General features: G+C 42.8%; 1 protein-coding gene across 1 annotated transcript in view; it reads right to left on the reverse strand.

The window, feature by feature from the left end:
• The window catches only part of Stk39 (serine/threonine kinase 39), a 275,350-nt gene that overhangs the window by 151,648 nt on the left and 102,662 nt on the right, over positions 1–21,040 (reverse strand). Inside the window, exons 6-10 of the mRNA XM_036185119.1 lie at positions 19,647–19,756; positions 19,228–19,329; positions 16,931–17,064; positions 9,962–10,010; positions 9,789–9,854 (exon numbers count right to left, since the gene is read on the reverse strand). Coding sequence (XP_036041012.1) covers positions 9,789–9,854; positions 9,962–10,010; positions 16,931–17,064; positions 19,228–19,329; positions 19,647–19,756 — 461 coding nt within the window. The remainder of the gene's footprint in view (positions 1–9,788; positions 9,855–9,961; positions 10,011–16,930; positions 17,065–19,227; positions 19,330–19,646; positions 19,757–21,040) is intronic.

A 21,040-nucleotide genomic window follows, 5' to 3' on the forward strand; every position in this document is an offset into this window, starting at 1 on the left:
TTGTTTTGTTTTTCTCACTTCATTCACTGCATTGAACGTCATTCTCCATGATGTTTTCCCCCTGCTGTTTCCTTCATCCTTACGTCTGTCAGATTCACACCCAGCACAAACACAGTGCAAAAGGACACACTCTATACAGCAGAGATTTTTACACAATAGTAAGCCAGTCTTGTCCAGTCTGAAATGAACTATTGTGACAGCGCCCCCTAGTGACAAAAGCACTGTTCCAACCAAATGAAGTCTATTCTAAACTGACTCCAGACTTGAGAATGAATGAAAACATCTGTGGGCCTATCATACTCTTGGAAGACCTGTCCCGGACACTGTCCCACTCAAACAGTAGCTCTGACCTTTCTAATACTGATCTACATCTCTAAAACGGGAGAAACAACATGTTTCACCATCACCGCCCTCCCTACGAGCACACGTGTTCCCCAGTGGATTACCAACATACACAACTACTTCTAAGAGGGGAGTAGGAAACATGTACTGTAAGAGGACTACACCCTCAGCCTATCTGATACATCCAGGTATCCTGGTTACCTTTTATTTTCAACTGTACACAACCTAGAGTCACCTGCAAAGAGGAAACCTCAACTGACCAACTGCCTTGATAAGATTCACCCATGGCCATATCTGAGTGAAACTATCTTCACTGATAATGGACTGGGAAGGCCCAGCCCACTGTGGGCAGCGTCATCCCTATGCAAGTGGACCTGGACTTCGTAAGAAAGCCAAGTTGACTGAGCGTGAACCAGAGAAGCCAACAAGCGGCGTTCCTTCATGGTTGATGCTCCATTGCCTGCCCTGGCTTCCCTCAGTGAGGGACTGTTACCTGGAAGTGTAAGCTGAAATAAACGCTTTCCCCCTAGGTTGCTTTTGGTCATGATGTTTACCACAGCAACAGAAAGCATGTGTTTCAACTGGTATAGAGTCTGGTTTACTCCTCCTCCAGGGCTAGTTAGCATTCATTTTGAGTCCCTCCTGTTCACCCAGCACCAGGAGAGACTTAGAAACAAATGAATTTTCTGGAAATTGCCTGATATGACTAAACTGTATTAATTCAATCACTGCATACTAGAAGCCTTCCAGTCTGTCTTTAAAAAATGAAGACTTTTGGTTTCTACATGAATTGTGTAAAACATTTGTTAAATTACTTTGGCTTGTTAGTACAAAATGTAACACAAGGCCGGGCGGTGGTGGTGCACGCCCTTAATCCCAGCACTCGGGAGGCAGAGCCAGGTGGATCTCTGTGAATTCAAGGCCAGCCTGGTCTCCAAAGCGAGTTCCAGGAAAGTCTCAAAGCTACACAGAGAAACCCTGTTTCGAAAAACCAAAAAAAGTAACAAAAGATTCAAGGTTTTTAATTCAAAATAAAAGGGAAAAGTATTTAGCCCATCATCCCTTCAACTGTCTGCCCAATAAAATAGCAACCAACTGCCTAAGTTGTCCAGCTCAGTCACCTTTGATCCTTCTACAAATCTGATGCCTTCAAAACGCCCAAAACTTGCCTGTGGTTCTCTAAACCTCGTTGCTGCCCTCTACTGAGAAAACATGGAACAAAGTGAAAGTCACCTTACTGCTCCGGGTTTCAACATCTTAGTCAACTGGGATCTCAGGAGGAGAGACAGCACCTTCACAGAGGCTTAAAAACCAGTCTCCTGCTTTTCAACCAGAGGAGTCTAAACAGCATCAAGCTGTGAAGTTGGCTCTGGAGTCAACTTGTCGTGACTGTGGCTGTAGTCAAGGCTCAGTGTTCCGGGACTCAATTTTTTTTTTTTAGTCTGAAAACTGGGGTAAATATTTTTCCATTTTTAACTCTTGTAATCTTTAACAATGGCTTAGCATTCTTACCTACATTAGGTTTTACTTTTCCACACATATTTAAAAGGAGTTATGGTCTTTTTGAACCACTCTTAATAAATAAGTTGACATACCTCAAACTCTCTACTATCCAACAGACACACTCAGACCTTCAGTGATTATTGTAACAGTGCAGTAACTGAGACCAATAGGAACCAGCTACCTACCCCAGCACATGCAAGTGCACAGACAATACTGTGTTTCTCTCTCCTCTCCACTAGGGCTTGTCTACCAGCTCCATGACCTTCTCCACATGACCTGACGCTTTTACTCTCTGCTACCCTTTGAGCTTTCCGGTCTTGTGGTGTGCAAGCCATACTCCCTGATGACAAGTGAGTTTCACTCTCTGGACTGCCCTCTATCTTTCTGCACCTCAAAGGCCACTACTGGGAGCAGTGGCATAAAGAGACTGTGCAGCATCCCCCACCAAGGACAGCAAGCATCAAACAGAAACAATGACATTATAAGAACACGGTGGTGATAAAAGCGACATGTGTGCTTATAAAATAATAAAACATACTATATGATAACAACCATTTATTACAAACTCTGTCCCAATTGCTATGCTATACACTGTCAATCTGTACACACAAACCCAGGAAGACATTGCCCTTGCCATTTATGAATGAGAAACTAAGCTCACTACTTAATTAATAACTCCCAAAACAAAAAGAGATTTAATAACTCTTGCCATGTCCCCCCTTCAGATTTCTCCAGCCGCGGTTCACCCAAACCCACCAGAAAGCTGTCGAACTCCCTAGCTTCCTCTGACCACACAGTGCCCCCCAGTGGCCACAAATGGCATGGACAGTCCTCCGCTCTGCATGTGCTGAAACTGAACAACTCAGTCTGAGCATGAGTAAGAGCCCCACTCCCTTCCTTAGTGCATTTAGTTGTTTTCCAGTCCCTCTCCTCTTCCTCAGAAGGTAGCAGCAGCAGCGTGGAATGAGAAAGGGGAACGGAGCTCCTGCCTAACTCCTGTTAGACTTTGGGAGGTCCCTTTCATGCTGCTCTCTGCAAGATGAAGTAACAGCACCTGCCGTTCCTTCCTTCATGCACAACTGCTTGGGACAAAGAAGGAAACAGACCACAAAAAAAAAAAGTGATGTGAAGGCTCCAAAGGAGCACCGCTGTGCACACTTCAGCTTCCCACTCCCAGGCTTTTGGCTAGCACATGGCACGTCTCCTGGTAGCTGAGGTCAGCTCTGGCTTTTATGGGGCAGAAAAGGAAATATGAAGACTGCTCAGCAGGGAACAGCAGTGAAGTCATAGTTCCAAAGCTCTTTTCTGTGCTTCCAGGAGCTCTTTCTCCGTCCCACCCAGGGAACCCGCGCTAGAGAAGCCGTTTCCAGCACCCGCCTCAGCTGTGTGCCTACATGCCTGCAGAACATCCAGTCCTCCACAGCCACCGGTGACCTCTTTATTCATGTAATAGCCGCGTGGACTCAGGATCTGCTTCTGCTGAGCATGGGGACAGATATCCTGTGCTGGCCATCATTCAGCCCAGGCAGCACAGAGTCAGTGATGTGTATGTATAAAGCCACCAAGCTGCTCACTCTGGTCACACTTGTGCCCAGCAAAGATGGAGGGAGAACAGCCCAACTTCACCTCTTGCCTAAGTCTGATGCAAATGTATCCCATGCACTACAAACCACGAAGAATTCCTACCTCCGACATACTATGAATGTGCAGCCACAATGGTTCAGACCATAAATATCGCCTTGGAAAAATGATGCCATGACCCAGGAGATGAGTATGTTACTCTGGTCAAGGAAGAGTACTTGTGTTTTCAATGAAGAAGCCGACAGACGCCACCATTAAACCTCAGCAGGATGGGAATGAGACAACACTGTATGATGACACACCCAGACGATACCCAAAATGTGGTACACCCAGAATAAAGCATCACTTCTGAGACACCTGTCAAAACATGCAGGTGAGTGGAATCATGAAGAAGTACCAGCTAAGCCTTTATGGAGGGACGAAAGTGTAAGGGCAATAGAAGAAAAACACTGCCCTAGATGAAAGGAAACAGGGCAGCTAAAGAACTACGGATTTGGCCCTGTAGGGAAACAGAAAAATAGGTAAACTTCGTTTAAGACCGGAAGTACATAATAGTATGGACAGGTCGATACTACGTTCTTGCTTTTGATCACTACACTGTCATGGCCTGTCCTCGTTTGGGAGAAATGCAAACAAGTCCAGCTGTGTGCAAAGGGCGCCTTGTGTGTTAAGTGTTCTGAACTGTCCAGAAGAAAGAGCAGAACAGAAAATATACGTAGAAAGTCACATGCTGTTCTACGTTTCCTGCAAGTTTGAAATGATTTCAAAAGAGAAGGTGAAAAATACGTCAGGCAATACAGTATTAAATAAATGTGAACTGCAGCATTTCTACCTACTGATGTCTGAACGAACACTAGAATAAAATAGGGCAGATGCTTTTAGGTCCTTAAAATACAGAAATAATCTTAAAGACTAATAAAAGAAATTCATAATGCTTGCACCCAATGCCATGACTTCCCTTTCTCCTTAATCGTTTTTTTGTTTTGTTTTGTTTTTGAGACAGGGTCACCTGGCCAGCCTTGAACTCGGTGTGTAGACCAGGCTGGCCTCAAATTCAGAGATCTGCCTACCTCTGTTTCTGCCTCCCAAGTGCTGGGATTAACAGGCACACCACCACGTCTAGCTTCCTTTCTCCTTCTGATATAGGCCAGCTAACTATATCCTTTTTTAACTTTTCAACTGTGATGTTAACATGATGCAAAAGCCCTCCAGTGTCTCACTTCCCATGAGAACTCAGTGACCACAGTGAGAACTGTGCACTGTATATCCAGACCAAGCCCTTCTCAGATCTCTGTTCACCAGGGGACATTCATCCATCTCTGTGGCTAAGACCGCTGGCCCCCATCTTGCTTTATGTGGATTTCAGAAAGCATATGAATGAGTCGCAAATGCAGTCCATCAGGGTTCCTATCATGGGCATAAAGCTTAGGCAATAGCCAGTTCTGAGGACTGAACATCCTTAAAAATGATGTGCACAGCCTTAAGCATCTGTGTTCAGATTTAACAGAATCACTGATGCCCTTCTCTACCTACTGAGCCGAACAGAGTAAGTGATGGACCACCATGCATCCAAAGGCAGCTGGAACCAGACCTATGAGAGCAATGTGAAAGGCAGTGAAAGCAGGAGAGCTTTCCTGCTCATGAACAAGGTCAAATGTGAAGTGGAAAAAGAACTCAAATAGCCGTGCTTAACTCTGCTCTCGGAGGTCATTGTCAACTTAGTATATGGGTCCAGGAATGTCAAGTACCTCGCTACCTTTCATTATTTACCAGGGATCATAGAGAATGTTCTTTGACAGAAAAATCAGGGCCAAGGAAAATCAAGACGATCCCTAAACATGCATCAGAAAAAGAAGACAGAATGGTAAAAATGTTTTACACAGAAAACGTGTACATGTCTCTGCGTGTGCATGTCTCTGCGTGTGCACACGCACAACAAACAACTGAGGTCAGCTGAGCAGAAAACAGGGTGGAGGTGGAAGGCCTTCTGTGATACCCAAGGACACGTGGTCAGTAGAACAGCAAATGTTTCTGGCCATGTGCTATGAAGAGCAAATGCGCTGCTGTGGTGGGGTCTACCCCATGACCTGTCAGCAACTCTCTAGATGAGAAGTTGTGGTACAGACAACCGCCAAAGTATACTTGAAGATGAGCGTGTGACAGGAGAGTCATCATCTTTAGGAAGCCAAACAACCAGGACAACAATTCTAGGCCTTTCCTAGATGATGTTTCAAAACTTAATAGTCTCCTTTCACTTTGCAGAATACTGAGACAAGAAAGCTATTTTTTTGTTTGAAAGATAGATGACAAATTAAGGCCTAAAATCAAGAAGTCAGCATCTATGTGCGGTGGTACACACCAGTAATCCTATTCCTTAGGAAGCAGAGGCAGGAAGGTCATGAGTTAAAGGCTAGCCTGGGCTATATTGTTGTAGAATATTACTTTAAGATGTGTTACATTTGTTTATGCTGTGGAACATTTGTTTTAATAATGCAAAGGTGTGTTGCCTTCTTTTTGGCTGCTTTTGTTTAACTCTGTGAAGCTGTGTTACTGTGCCTGCCTAAAACACCTGATGGTCTAATAAAGAGCTGAACAGCTGACAACTGGGCAGAGAGAAAGGCTAGGGGGTGCTGGCAGGCAGAGAGAATAAATGGGAAGAGAGATCAAGAAACAAGAAAAGGAAGGAGCAAGACAAGAAGGAGTGAGCCACCCAGCCACACAGCCACACAGCCAGACACGGAATAAGAAGGAAAGAAAAGATACACAGAAGTAGAGAAATGTAAAAGCCCAGAAGCAAAATGTAGATGGGATAATTTAAGTTAAGAAAAGCTGGCTAACAAAAAGCTAAGCTAAGGTCGGGCATTTATAAGTAAGAACAAGCCTCCTCCGTATGGGATTTATTTGGGAGCTGGGGGCAGGCCTCCAAAAGAACTAAAGAGCCAAGAGTAAAAAGATTAAAACACCCAACAATGCTACATATTAAAACTCAGTCATAAAGCAAAAACAAAAAATCCAATAATAATAATGATGCAGAAAGATCCGAGACATGTGTCCTGACTGAAAACTCTCATCTCTCGGGGTTCTAGCTGCTTACTGTCAAAGATAAAGGAAAATGGGGTTTGGGATATACAGTATACTGATACATAATGAAGTATTTTTAAGGGAAGAAAATAAAGTTATGGAGCCCGAACATAGTCTTCATTTTCTCACACTAATGGACATCCACAGTGAAAGCCTGTTACCTTAAGGAGCCAAGCAGGGTTCATTTGCTGGAGGTTGGATTCTAAGGTTAGAAATTCAGTATTAAGAACTTTGGCCTTTACTAGGCAGAAAGTGTTCTTTTCTTTCTTGTTTCTTTTCTTTCTTTTTCTTCATTTATCTGTCATTATGCTTGTTTTTGTTTAATTTTGGAAGGCATTCTTGAACATAATCAGAAAGTTAATCTCGAAGCAGTGTCTAAGGAAATGTAGAACAGAGATTGAAAGAAAGATAGAAATCTAATTTATAAATGTTTAGTTAAGAACACAGGTCTTACATTCTAAACATCTGTCCTTACAACCACAGATAAGTGTAGTCCTTACCCCACATCAAGGAAGCTTCTCTTTGCAACAAACGGAGACCATCACAGAAAATCACAACCCCTCAAAACGCAGAGCTGTGAAGCCCAGATCCAGTGGATACATTTACAAAACAACTCCCAAACTAAGGCTCAGGAAATGGGGAGGGAAGAGGGAAAGAAGGATTCTACGAGCCAGAGAATCAAGGAGTTTGCTGTGAGACTGTGTCTCTTAGGAATGTCAGCAGCCACGCCCATCAAGTCTCACCAACATGACTGTCTAAACATGACCTGAACAAGGACAACAATAAACATGGCAAAGTGGACTGGAGAAAGACCACAGGGCCTCAGCCCTACAAAAAGAAGTACAGGTGACCAAGGGATGCTGAGAGTGGGAGACGCCATCCTCCCAAAAGGTCAGCCTTGAAAACGTAGACATACAAGTAGCATTATGTAGATTGAGCAGATTACATTTAGGGACATATATGTATATACATGTACGTATATAACAACAATTAATGAAAAAAGGATATACATTTGAAAGAGAGAAAGGAGAGGTATATGGGAGGGTTTAGAGAGAAGAAAGGGAAGGGAGAATTACATTATAATCTCAAGAAATAAAAGAAATAATTTTTGAAGGAAGTAAAAACAGAGAAGGCTGGACTAGAGAGATGGTTCAATAGTTAAGAGCACTGGCTGCTCTTCGAGAGGACCCAGGTTCAATGCCCAGCACCCACATGATGGCTCTCAACCATCTGTACCTTCAGTTCCAGGGGATTTACCACCCTATTCTGGCCTCCACGGGCATCAGGCACCCACACTGTGCACAGATATACATGCAGGCAAAACACCAATACACATAAAATAATCATTTTATGACAACTTGAAAACAGAGGAGGAGCCTGCTCATGCACACTGACTACTGCATGCCTATGATCCAAGAACTTGTGGTTGAGGCAAGAGAATCACGAGTTTGAGGCCAGCCTGGGCTACCCAGTGAAACCAGAAATAAAGGGTGAAAAGTGAGTGGAAAAGGAAGGAAGGTGGAAGGGTCCCAATGCTGCAGGACAGCAAAGAGAGGCTCTTGAAATGAAGTAGACATTGTAGGAAGGAGGTAACGCACATAACCGCAGGGTGCAGAGACGGGAAACAGGTGAAATGTTCAGCAAAGACAGAAAAACAAAGCGCAGAGCAGACAGCCCCTTGCAGGTATTTCCTATAGAAGCCAGTGGAGCTCTGAACGCTTTTTTTTTTTTGGCCCTCTGAATGTCATTTTGGACATTGATCAAAAGACCCTGGGCTAGACTCCAACAACACCCAAGGACTATACGCAGGCCCCTCTGTCTGTCTACCATGAGAAGGCCTCAAGCTTGCCAGGCACTTCCTGATCCCAGCACACTCTCTTTCATCAATGGAAGCTTGGGCACCTCTGTGCTGCCCCTTCAGACCTGCAGCTAGGAAGCCGCCTGAGATATGGTCTTCTAAAAAGTGACTACAATAAGGACCCCATCAAAGTAGACGCAGTTATACACTCCAGAATTCTGTCAGGAGAGGTCAGATACTTATGGAGGAGGTGGGTACTCACTCATGTCTAAATGAAAAATTGCTTAAAACTGCTCTAAAGCTCCAGCTAAATAAATTTTTGGAAGAACGGTTTTCGCAAAGTTGAAGCCTGAGTGTGATGAGATACAGTATCCAAAGTACCCCTGGCAGCTTCACTTATGTCCCACACAGTCCTGGCTCCTTCCAGCTCTCTCAACACAGTCAACAGGGAGGCATGCAAGAAATCTTTCTAAATCTGCAGGGCATATATTTTTAATTACTAATGTATGATGCTAACTTTAAAACCATTTGACCAAACCAATGGCTGCAGCTCATTAGCAATCATAGATATCATCATGAAACCCATAATAATGATATATAATCCACGGTAAATGAATACATATATAATTACATGCCACTTTGAGAATCTAAAACCTAGAACTGAAGAGAAAAAAAAAAACTGTAGGTAATCAAAACTTAGTGAACATAAGGTAGACTGGAAAAGGATGATACATCTTTTATGAGAAATGAATTATATCCCATAGATATTCAGCCAACCTTTACAATCAAATGTGGGGTTGAAAAATAGTTCGGTCAATAAAGACAGGGGCCCTGTGTCTGCACTGCCAGCACCAACATAAAAATTCCAGGCACAGTGGGGCACACCTGTAACCCTAGGATTGGCTAGCACTGGGGTAAGGGCACAAGTGCCTCCCTAAAGCTCAGTGGTGGACCAGTCTAGAAGAACCAGCTTCAGGTGCTGTGAAAGATCTGTCTCAAGAAAACCAGTGGAGAGAAACTGAGGAGAGACCCTTGCCATCGTTCTCCAGGTCTACAAGCACATACACACTCATGAATATTATTCCAGACACACACCCCATGTTTTTATTTCATCATTTCAAACTAGGCTTTAAAACTGACTATCTCTCTTTTGTAAAGGCCCAAAGGAAATTAATACAGTGATTTCATGTCTCCAATAATGAAACCTTACCAGCATTCATCATCTCTAACCTGTTGGGGGAAAAAAAACAAACTGCTGCATGCAAAACTGAAACCATGAGCGTTCCACGCTGTTTCCACACCCAAACACGCAACAGCACCCTGAGGTAAAGCAGAAAGAAGACTCATTGCCAGAGCGGTAATGATCGCATCATCTCTAAACCGCAAGCCGGAGTGTGTGAGAACCTTCTTCTAGTTTCTCTATGGTTTTCATTTCTAACTGGGGTGATGGTTCTTCATGGTGATGGGAGTGAATGGAGCTTACCTTCTTGGCTCGCTGGGCTATGTCTGGAGTTCTTGTCAGAAGCTTCTCAATCAGGTACTCTCGATTCTGCAAAACAAATAACCCCAAACAGTTTAACACCTAGTCAGATGCCCGAAAACTCACAGCAATTTCCAAACAGCTGATTGACTTGAGGGGGGATTTAAGCATGTTACCTTGGCTTTCTGGAAGAATTTGCACTTTAAAAGTTCTGCTGCTGTGGGCCTGAAAGATCAATAATAAATTAGAGTTGAAACAATCACCACATAATAAATATATTGCCTTGGTGCTACAGTTTAACCTTAGAGCATTTCTGGGAGACTGGCCTTAGGGTGAGCAAAACCAACAACCAAGTTAATCACAAGCTGGGACCAAATAAAGTAGTGTCTGTTTTCTAGTTCTTTCTAAATCCCTCTACTACAAAGCACATCAACTCTTGTGAGTTAATATTTGGGCACATCAATTTTCCAGCCTCCATTCTTATACTTCTGTGTGTCAATTTGGAAGATTCTGAAGGTTAGCAGACCAACCTCTGGAAGCTAAATTCCTATGTTTGTAAGAAGCCATACAACTACAATATAACCCTGTCAAAGGAACTCCAGAGTCCACCATGTTCTGTGAATCTCAAGGAGCAGCAATTACTGAAAAGAGCTAGCTCATAGAGAGATCTTATGTGCCAGCTCAGTCTCCATAGTATTTAAATGACTGCTTCAGTGTATGTGGACCACTGTTTTTTGGTTTTTGTTTTTTAAATATGGCATGGTGATTAATAAAATGCAAGTTCACGTAAAAGCATTTCTGGATATGTCTACTTCCCTGTGGTATCATATAACTTGTAACTTATGCTGTATATCCCATAAACTCAAAGTTAGGTCCAAAAGGCTCAAAAAGGTTTCATCATGCATCTGAGTGCCAACAAGACTGCTCATAAAATTACACATGCAGAAACATTTCAGACTGCAGATTTTGGACAGAGGACACATAAGTGGTAGAGTCTGTAAATACTAGAAAGTTCAAAAGACTCTAAAATTCAAAATACATTTTAGATCTGGCCACAAGCCGTGCTTTCACAGACACTGCCATGAACTAACTCCTCACTGCAGCCCCAGAGAAGTGGCATCCATTAGGCTAGTCCACTATTAGAGATGCTAAGTTTAACTGATTGGTCCCCAGGCTCCAAAGCTCAGCATCGGAAGGCCTGCTTTCCCCACTGCAATTAGCCAGTGTCCTGTTGAGCGATGTCTTGGCACTGTATGGATATCCTGTTGCTGAAAACCTTCCCCTGTGGTTTACCATCTTGGACTTAAATATTTCATGGGAGGTAGCCGAACATTGATTTCCTACTTTTAGCATTCTTTCTATGTTCAACTGACAATCGTCCATAAAGAATAGCTTCCTTGGTCAATAATTCCTTAATTAGGAATCCATTTCACATCAGCTTTCTCTATCTGTATCTGTAAAAGAGGGGAGAGGGAAAAAGCTGTCCTAATACTCATCCATGTAGGCTGGGGATGAAGCTCAATGGAAGAGCACTTGCCCACCATCCAAAAGGCTGTCTTACATTCAGAAAAGGAAAGGCAGGAGGTGGGAGGGGAAGGAAGGAGGGAGGGAGAAGGAGGAGGGGCAGAGGGAGGGTAGGTTGTAAGATAATCTGCTAGCTGATGAGTCCCTCATCTTCCAAGAGGAAACAGCAGGAGAGATGAGGGAAGTGCTCTAGATCGAAACAGACTTCAACTATAAAGCCCAAAGCAGCTCGCTGCCCCGTGAGTGAATACAGAGTTTGAAAGAAAGTAGCAAAAATCACAAAAGACATTTAGAAGTAGATCTGCAAATTCACGACATAGAAGACACCTGTAAAAACACCGTTCATGTTCTGAAGTTCATCACTACGTGGAAGCACACATGACCTTACTCAGAAGGAACATGCAGTGTTGCTTCGGAATAATTCAGTAAAGAAAATGTGCATATACAAAGGATTGGAGATGCTAATGATGATGGAACAGTGGGACTGCTATTGCTCACATTGTCCTAGGTTTTTATATAGCAGCACATTGGAAGGGAGAAGAAAGCATCATGGGACATTACCATCCTCAAAAGCTAGCTAAAATACAAAGGGAATTATATTGGGGTGAGGGTATGAGTTTAGACATTGTCCTTGTGCCTAAAATGATAGGAAGCTATGGGACTGAGAGGCTTCACCAAGGTGTCCACTGAGTCCAAGCTCCAGGAGAATTGGAGAACTCCAGCAAACATATGCGTGTGCCACCTGCCTAAGTCTACAGTGCCTATAAACTGTATTTCTGTGCAAGGGAGATTTTTATTCTAATGGTTACTACTTCCTTCAAACTGGTGGTGGTGCACACCTTTAATCCCAGCACTCAAGAGGCAGAGCCAGGTGGATCTCTGTGAGTTCGAGGCCAGCCTGGGCTACAGAGTGAGTTCCAGGAAAGGCTCCAAAGCTACACAGAGAAACCCTGTCTCAAAAAACAAAACAAAAAAAAAAGAAGGAGGAGGAGGAGGAGGAGGAAAAGAAGAAGATGATGATGATGATGAGGAGGAGGATGAGGATGACGACGATGATGATGATGATTAGGTACCCTCAAAGAAGCCCAAGTCATGCATCCACTACAGTACAGTTGATAATTGATAACTGCTTTGAGTAAATAAGGATCTAAATGCCAGGACCATATACCTTGGTAAATGCATTAAATGAACGAGTTCACATCTTGTTCAAAAACCAAAGAACTTGGAGTTGAAAAAGAACCCAGCCATTTTGCAGGATGCATCAGTTCCTGATCGGCTGAATGTTCGTTCGTCTTGCTCATCAGCCTGTGTTCCCTATCCACAGAGGAGCTGGCTCCTAAAAGGAACTAAATCAAACTCTGTGATCCGAAATCATCCGAGGCTGTCTCCATCAATCTTACACACTTCTGCCTTCAACTATGATGGTGTGCTCATGTGTCTCTTCTTTGTTCATGACAGAGCATACCCTGCTATTCTTGAAAATGATTCTTGAAAATGTTTCATGACCAACTAGCCCACCTTGCACACAAGTTAAGAAACGACTTCAATGTCAACATCTTTTGGAACTTTCCCCCAGCATCTATGAGTAGAATTCATTGCTCCAAACTTGGTGCTCGGGAATTGTGCTTTCCCACTCTCCGGGATTTATCTCAATCTGTGACCCCTCTCTGGTAGCTCCACTTTATCGTGTTATGAGCCCTTCTGAGGCAAAGAGCCTGTAGACTTCATTTTTATATTCGCTCGCCCAGCACAAAACAGCAAACTACCTTAGCACAGTTTCACACCCCAGCATGAAGTGAAAGCAAAGCGAGGCTGGTAGACACTGGAGCTGGGGCTGTCGTTCCCGTGGCTAAGTTTAGCCAGCACTGAAGCATCTGCTGGACACGGGGAGGGAGAGAGGGAAATGCAACGAAAACGGGGTTCACACTAGCAAGCCAAAGTGTGGGGACAGCACAGGTGCTGAGTTGGGGAGCCAAAACGATTATCCTTTTTCTCAGTGACCCCTCATTCTCCCTCTGCATGCCAAAGGTCAGATGTTAAGCAAAGGTAGAGAGAAGGCTGTGGAATGCTGGGCTGACCTTGAGAAATGGGGCTGGAAAAATTCTTTCCCTTCCAGAGAAAGGTCATTTCTATGGCAACCAAAAAAAAAAAAAACGTGAAGGGGAAAAGCAAAACCTTTTCTCCCCACTCCACTTCATCCTTATCCTTCACAAACCATAAGGTGAGGGCTTCAAAAGCCCACATTCTTCTTTAGGTTTGTTTTGTTTTGTTTTGTTTTGTTTGAGGGGCGGTGTTTTTAATAGGCACTGTAACTCAATATAGAGAACAATTCAACAGCGGGTCACTGGGTCCTTTTGCACTGAAGTCAGCTCGTATGTTCACAGCTTTGGGGTAAAACCCCACATGTGCCAAGCTACCGCCATGGGACAGAAGGCGAAAAGGGATGCTAGAGAAATGAGGAAGACAAAGAGAGGATGAGACCAGCAGAGCTGCCTGGCACCCAACTGAAATTAGCTTTGCGTGCCTGGTTATTTATTCACTGCCATTTTATGCAACAGAAACTACCACTGTGTAAAGCCATCAACCCTGCCTGTCTTTCAGCTGAGTTCTACTGGAGCTGGGGAATCTTCTCACGTTGCTGCTTACCATGCCCAGCAATGAACAGATAACATAACAGAAACACTGTTTCACAAGAAATGCTCAAGTGCCACCAGTACCTGACCTAGTCCAGGCTGTGAATGATGACTGAATCTGAAATCCTTAATAACGAAACAGTATTCTACAGGTACCAATGTCCTCAGAAGAAAATCGCTCAATGGATTCATCTGATATATATGGATGGACCAAAGTCCACTGAGACTTAAAATGAATCTCAAAAGCTTCGGGATGAGTATTATGCAGTTTAAACAGCTCCAACAGCACGCTTTAATAAATTCTAAGAGCTTACTGACCTCAGGCAGAACCGCTTTGCCCAGCTCTCCCTCCCTTGGCAAAGTAATATTCCAGTCTAACTCATTGCTGACACATTCATCTATGCTACATCTATCCACTTAGTGCTCAACGTGAAGGCTCACTCTTCTTGTAGGTTGTCATCATTGGGAAATAGGTCATCTGTAAGATCAAGGCTAATTTTATTAGGAAATAACAAGGCATTCTGCTATGCAAATACAGGCAACTCTGCCAGAGCTAATGCAAAGCACAAACCTTCACGAGGGATGGGGCTCCTACACCTCAGGTCCATGTCACCAGGAAAGTACAGAGCCTGGCAAGTAAGCGCAGGAGTGTCTCTGTCCTGGGTATTCTGCCACGGAATCTGTCACTGGCTGCTCCAGTCTCTCAGCAGCTCTAGGGCTTGGGTGCCTACTAACTACGCTGAGATTACAGGGAGAGGGGTTAATGCAGACAACACATATACACAAAGATTATCCAATTATCCTCCAACTCCTTAACCCACTTGAATCTGGTTTCTGTTCCTGAAATTCTCTTCAGAGGATTGAATCACCCCCAAACTGCAAACTCCCCTGAGTCTCCAGATTAAGAGATGAGTGCCCAAGTCCTTCTCAAGTTTTGAATTTGTTGTGTAAGCCAACCAAAGTATGCGGTGTAATAGCGCTAAAACTTTAAACAGTTACAGCACCAGCACACTACAATTAGTATGTAAAATCTCAGCAATTCTCCCTGCCAGGGTGGAGGCAAGTGATGAATGCCAGTCTCTATTTCCAGAGCTCAGAAGAGGGCCCCAGGCACGCCACTGCCTGCCTCACGTGTCTTTTCACTGCATCCTCAGAGCAATCCTTTGATTGCCAGACCCACCATACAAAGAAATTAAGTCACAAGAATGAGAACAAAACAGAGCTAGGAATCCCATCCAGTGTCGAAAAACAGCAGGAAGAGAATGGAAAGGAAAAAATATATAACAGAAATATCAGAAAGTTTTAAACAGCAGGAACAGAGAAGAATGGCAGATAGGACTAAAATCACTCTGGAACAGTCATTGCACATAGGAATACATAAGTGTGTGGCTGCCTCGTCAAGGACCTATCTCTGCATCTCCTCTCTCCGGCACTGTCTCAGACACACACACAGAGGGAATCTGGTATCTGAACCCACACAGGGAATAAAACCTGGAAAGTCTTTTAGTTTATTAAGAAACAAAAAGGGTCAGTTAAACACACTGCACATAAATCTAAATTATTCTGACCAACTCTCAAACCTGTCACTAATAGCACTAACAACCCTACCCTAAGGAATGGCTTTTTCTGAGCTGTGTGACATTACTCATCGAAGCCACTAGATGGATCTCAACTTGTTCCAGAATCCCAAAGGTTGTCAGTACAGTCCCAGAACTAACCAGAAACACAAAGAAAGACAACTCTCTCGGGGTGTGGGGTGTGGGTGGGAGCTCTACCAGGACAAGATTTATCTTGTGGTAATAACACCAGATACAATGGAAGGAGAAGCAGATGCTGAAGAACAAAATTAAAACCTAAGAGCATTCTCACCAAAAGCACCAAAAGGAGGGTGGAAAAGTAACCCCAGGGAAAGATCAAGGAGCTGATGGCGGGGGGGGGGGGGGGGGGAATGTTAATCCCTATAAATCAAACATAACGACAAGAGAAATGTCAAGCACAGTCTTTAGGTATCGTTTGCAAGAAATAATTTAAAGATCTGCAATAGCAAATAGTCACAAAATATCAAAAAAAACTGTGCCTAAGCCAAAGAAGCATGGCCTAACTCACAGTAATACTATTTTTAAAAAAAGTTAAAAAGCATAATAAGTTGCATAAAGAATTTACCACTAGAATACAGCAATGCCTTCTAACAACAGGGTTCCATTCCTGAATGGGAGACTTCCAGAAAATAAGTTATTATTTTTCTTTAATCTAAGTAGAAAACCAGAACCTGGGGTGAACTATATACAGAGGACTTTCCGGGTCTGCTGGGGAAATGGCACACACAGCCTCGTCTCTTACAAGGAGCAAGGATTGTCTGTGATTTGCATCACTGAAATTCTCCTTGAAGTGATAAAGGACTCTGTGTTCCATTGTCCATGCCAGGGTATTTCAAAGTCTCGGGATATAAAAGGAAGAAAGAGATTAAAAAAAAAAAAAAGAGTTGTATCAATACAGGACAGTAACACAAGTACACGGAGGAAACATTAAGTCAATTCAAAGCCTGCTTCCGTTTGCATGATTAATCTTTCTAGGTAAGCTTTTCCCTGCTGACAGTCTTTTTTAAACAGCCCACACAACTTGTTGTGCAACTAAAAGGAAGCTCATGCAAACTTCACTGGTTCAGACTGGAGCTAGCCGGATGTTGCTATCCTGAGAGGTCAGCTCAACCTACAACATGCAGGATATTAGCTCAGCATCCCTCACCGCTATCAATGCCTTCTGATTTCTGCTTTGTTCCTTTTCTTTGGTGAGAGTTGCCTACACCTGGCAAGCAGGATCAATTCTTCCCTCTCCTCCCCACCTGTCCTACACTAGCTTCTCTCCCCACAGACTGTATTCCCCTAACAGCAACCAGGGGCCCGAGCAAGGCATCCTTTTCACACCCACAAGCATAGTTTTGTCAGGACTCACACCAGGTCATTAGGTCCAGAAGTGAGTCCAACATACCTTTTGGAAGGATCTTTCTGAAGACACAGTGAAAGTAACTTTCTGAAGGACTTGCCATATTTTTTCATCATTTCTTTATCCTCTACTCCAGTTTCTAAAGTGGGCGGGTCATTCTGCAAAGTCAACATCAGCACCTGCGGCCAAAGAAAGGTGGAGACAGTCTCTGTTGAATATGGGTGACAACACAATGTTTAGCTTTTTCTGTCACAAAAGCATCAAAGTCCTTCCTTGATTGGGTTACCACCATGCTTGTCCCATAATTAATGGTCCTAAACTTGAATACTGAAAGGGTCCATTTGTCTTTGCAAACCTGCCCACACCCTCCTTAACCTTGGATATTCTCATCAACAGAACTTGGGAAATTTGGCCTCTGTGTTAAGAATGGTCCCTCAAAGCCACAGGGAAAGACTTTTCTGGGAAGTAGCTCTCACAGGACTTCAGGGAACACTTGCTGCAGTGCAGGCTGGTTGGGAAAGAGCCGTGTTTGGGAGAGAAAAGGACATTCAAGTGTGAAGGCCATTCATTAAGTACAGAACCCGCTGTACTCAGGGCTCCTGCAACATATTAGCCACCCTAAAAATAAAACCCAAGTATCCCAGGAGGTAGCATGATTTTCTCTTAAAGAGAAAACAATATGAGAAAACTGTTAAAGGGGCTTGGTGAAAATTCAAAGACTAAGATACTGATGATGGTCATGACAGAGTCATGAGTTACCAAAGACTATTGTCCTATCAAAAGCCTGTGCTCCATGGCAAGGGGCAAAGCAAACTACAGTTTCAAATCAAAAGGAAATAATTCAAATCCTTCACACTGAGAGAATTATTTACTGTAAAAGCAAGCAGAGTGAGTACACTGCATACTATTGACCTACAAAATGAATAAGCGTCCTTAATGCACAAATCAGCCCTAATTTATGCCGACTCTATGCATGTCGAGACTCCTTTCAAACACTTTGAGACATGTGAATAGATGAAAGATAAAAGTAACTGTTGGAGAATGTGGGCTACCATGAACTCCTGAAAAAGTCCTGGGGGACTTCACGCTGGGACTAACAACTGCCTCTCTAGAGTCAGGTGGAAAAAGTAAATGGAGACAGGGAGATAAAGAAACATAAACAGAAAAAGATTTTAAAAAAAAGGATAAAAGAAACTTCTCTGAGTTATTCTAGGATTTTTTGACAAAATCTCTTCTATGATTTATACTTGTTTCAAATTTTCCACTTAAAAAAAGTCACAGAGATAGAGATGTACATATATGCATTAAGTATATCATTGACATCTTAACTGTATTAAACATTTATACAGAAACAGAACAGGTAGAGGTGTGGCTCAGCAGCACTGTATGCTCAGAACAGGTGAAGTCCTGGGCACAATCGCCAAAAGCAATTTAAAAGAAAAATAAGAAATGAATACCACTAAAACATTAGCAGAGATTATTTATGGCTGGTGAAATTGTGGGTGGTTATTCTTCCTTGCTATTCTTATTTGTACTTCCAAGTTTTCTACAATAAGAAAGTACATTTGGGAGGCAGAGGCTGGAAAACAACCAGGGTAGCAAACTGAACCTCACATTCCCTGAGCAAATGCTCTATCCCTAAGCTCTCCCCTTGGCCCAGCTTAAACCAGTGTAACTAGGGAACCTTTCTGCCCTCATATTTTAATTGTTAGGTTTTCTAAAAATTAAAATATGAAAAATAAAACAAGCATAGACTAGAGTTTTGATGAAATGTCTTCATAATGTCCAGTGAACAACTGCAGCCTCAGAGCAAAATCTAGCTGGGGGAATTAAAAATGCTGTTACCATCTCAGAGGTAGAGCAGATAGAAAAATAACAAAAACCTGAAAATAGTACCCAAAGTATATGTTGCTTCAAAACACTGTGACTCACTCACATCAGATGAGCCACAACATCACACTCTGTGAGCAGGCTGAAAATGGTAAAGACTATCTTTATTTATAAAGAAGGGGAAAAAAGGGGCATCCTGAAATCCATCTGCAAATATAATAGCCCTCTAATACAGTCTTAGATTTTGTTGGGAGACCTGAGATTGCCCTGCTCTTTCAGAATCAGTAGTCAAAACTACAGATCTGTTCAACTCTGTACTCAGTCACAAAGCAGGCCACTGCACCACCTCTGTTAATTTGGGGCATGGGAACATGAGTCAGCCTTCAACTTGGCTGCATTCCTCTGCTAACTCCCACAAGTCTAAGAGGAAAATAAGCATGTTCAAGAGAACCAGAGAACCCATGCACCCCCATCACAGTTCCAAGCTGACGAGTCACCCCAGCAGTCATTACTTTCATTGGAGGGTATTTGTGATAGGGCGCGGCTCCGGTCGCTAGTTCAATGGCAGTTATTCCAAAACTCCACATGTCAGCCTTGAAGTCATACCCTCTCACCTAAGAGGGAAAAGATCAAGAAAAAACACTCACAATGACATAGCAGGCTTGTTGCACATAATTATGATCATTATTGTGTCAGATATCCAAAGCTAAACATAGAAAAATTTCAATATAATTTGCCAAGGGCTTGCTAGCAATCCGGAATTGAAATCTAAGTTGTCTGATACATTCTACTGCGATGACTGACTGAAAAGAAATGTTATAGCTATGGTACATTAGACTTGTGCTATGTTAGAGTAATTCGATATACACTATGTTGATATATCAATGATATATATTACTGTACTATAATAATCAAGGTAACACTTTTTTACCTGTTCCATGACTTCAGGAGCCATCCAGCATGGAGTACCAACAAATGTTTTTCTGACTTTATTCCGTGTAACATCACCTCCTGTTGCTAAGAATGCACTTACCCCAAAATCTGGAAAGAAGAAAAAAAAAATCAACCTTATTTTATGTTCTGTATGGCGTATGAATTCTGATCTCGATCCCATCTCTCCCTGGTGGGCCTCAGGATGGTGACAATGACTGCAAACATATGTGTTCATGAAACAAGCCAGGGTTTTCCTGTTATCTGCCATCTGCTATCATCTATACTGCAGAAATGCTGTTAGAGGTAACGGGCCAGCAAGTTCCCCATACTTGCTTTCTACTAAAAAGGTACCAAAAGTCATTACTGTTTTTAAAAATACAATACCATTGAAAGCACAAACACATTTCAAAAGCCCTGAATATAAAATATCTTGGATTTCATCTAAGTTTTGTTTTTTTGTTGTTGTTGTTTTTTTTTTTACAAACAAGAATACAACTGGGGCTGGGCGGTGGTGGCACACACCTTTAATCCCAGCACTTGGGAGGCAGAGCCTGGCAGATGTCTGTGAGTTCGAGGCCAGCCTGGGCTACCAAGTGAGTTCCAGGAAAGGGCACAAAGCTACACAGAGAAACCCTGTCTTAAAAAACAAAAACAAAACAAAACAAAAAGAATACAACTGGGAAAAGTAAGAGTAGAATGTCATAGAGTTATTTTTGTATTTTTGCTGCAATTTTCTAGTTCATTTAATTCCAAGCTATCAATGTCCAAAAAAGTTAATTTTTTAAAGAAAAAAAAAAAAAAAAAAGGAATCCATTTCATATCACCGTGTCCTATACTGAGCAGTATATACTAATTATCTTGAGCAAAATCATAAAAGCAAACCCACATACGAATTACACAAAACTCAAAGCAAGCCTAGTTTTGTCCTTATGCCATTGCCACACAAAGGAAAGGCTGAGTCAGCAAAGAGTGGGTTTTTCCCAAGGTTGGCTTCATGGATAACTTTTATAAGTGTGGATGGAAAGGTATGTAGAATTAAAATAATCTCTTGCTTTATTCCATTGATTATTGTGTGTGTACATGAGTGGTCTTTGTACATTCACGCATGTGCATGCACATGAGTGTGTCAATGTAGGTATGGTGTAATTGTGGAGGTCAGAGAACAATTTTCAGGAGTTGCTTCTCTCTCCACCATAGTGAGGCATTGTCTCTCTTGCCATTTCTGCAGTGCTGCATGCTACAGGCTGGCTGGCTCACAAAGTTGCAGGTTTTTCTCCACCTTCCACTTCGCCATGGGCTCACTGGGATTATGGACACACTCCAGCATATCCGGCTCTTATACATGAGTTCAAGGGATCAAACTCAGATCCTTCAGGCTTGTGAGACAAGCAC

Source organism: Onychomys torridus, chromosome 4 (assembly GCF_903995425.1).
Source record: "Onychomys torridus chromosome 4, mOncTor1.1, whole genome shotgun sequence".
NCBI lineage: Eukaryota > Metazoa > Chordata > Mammalia > Rodentia > Cricetidae > Onychomys > Onychomys torridus.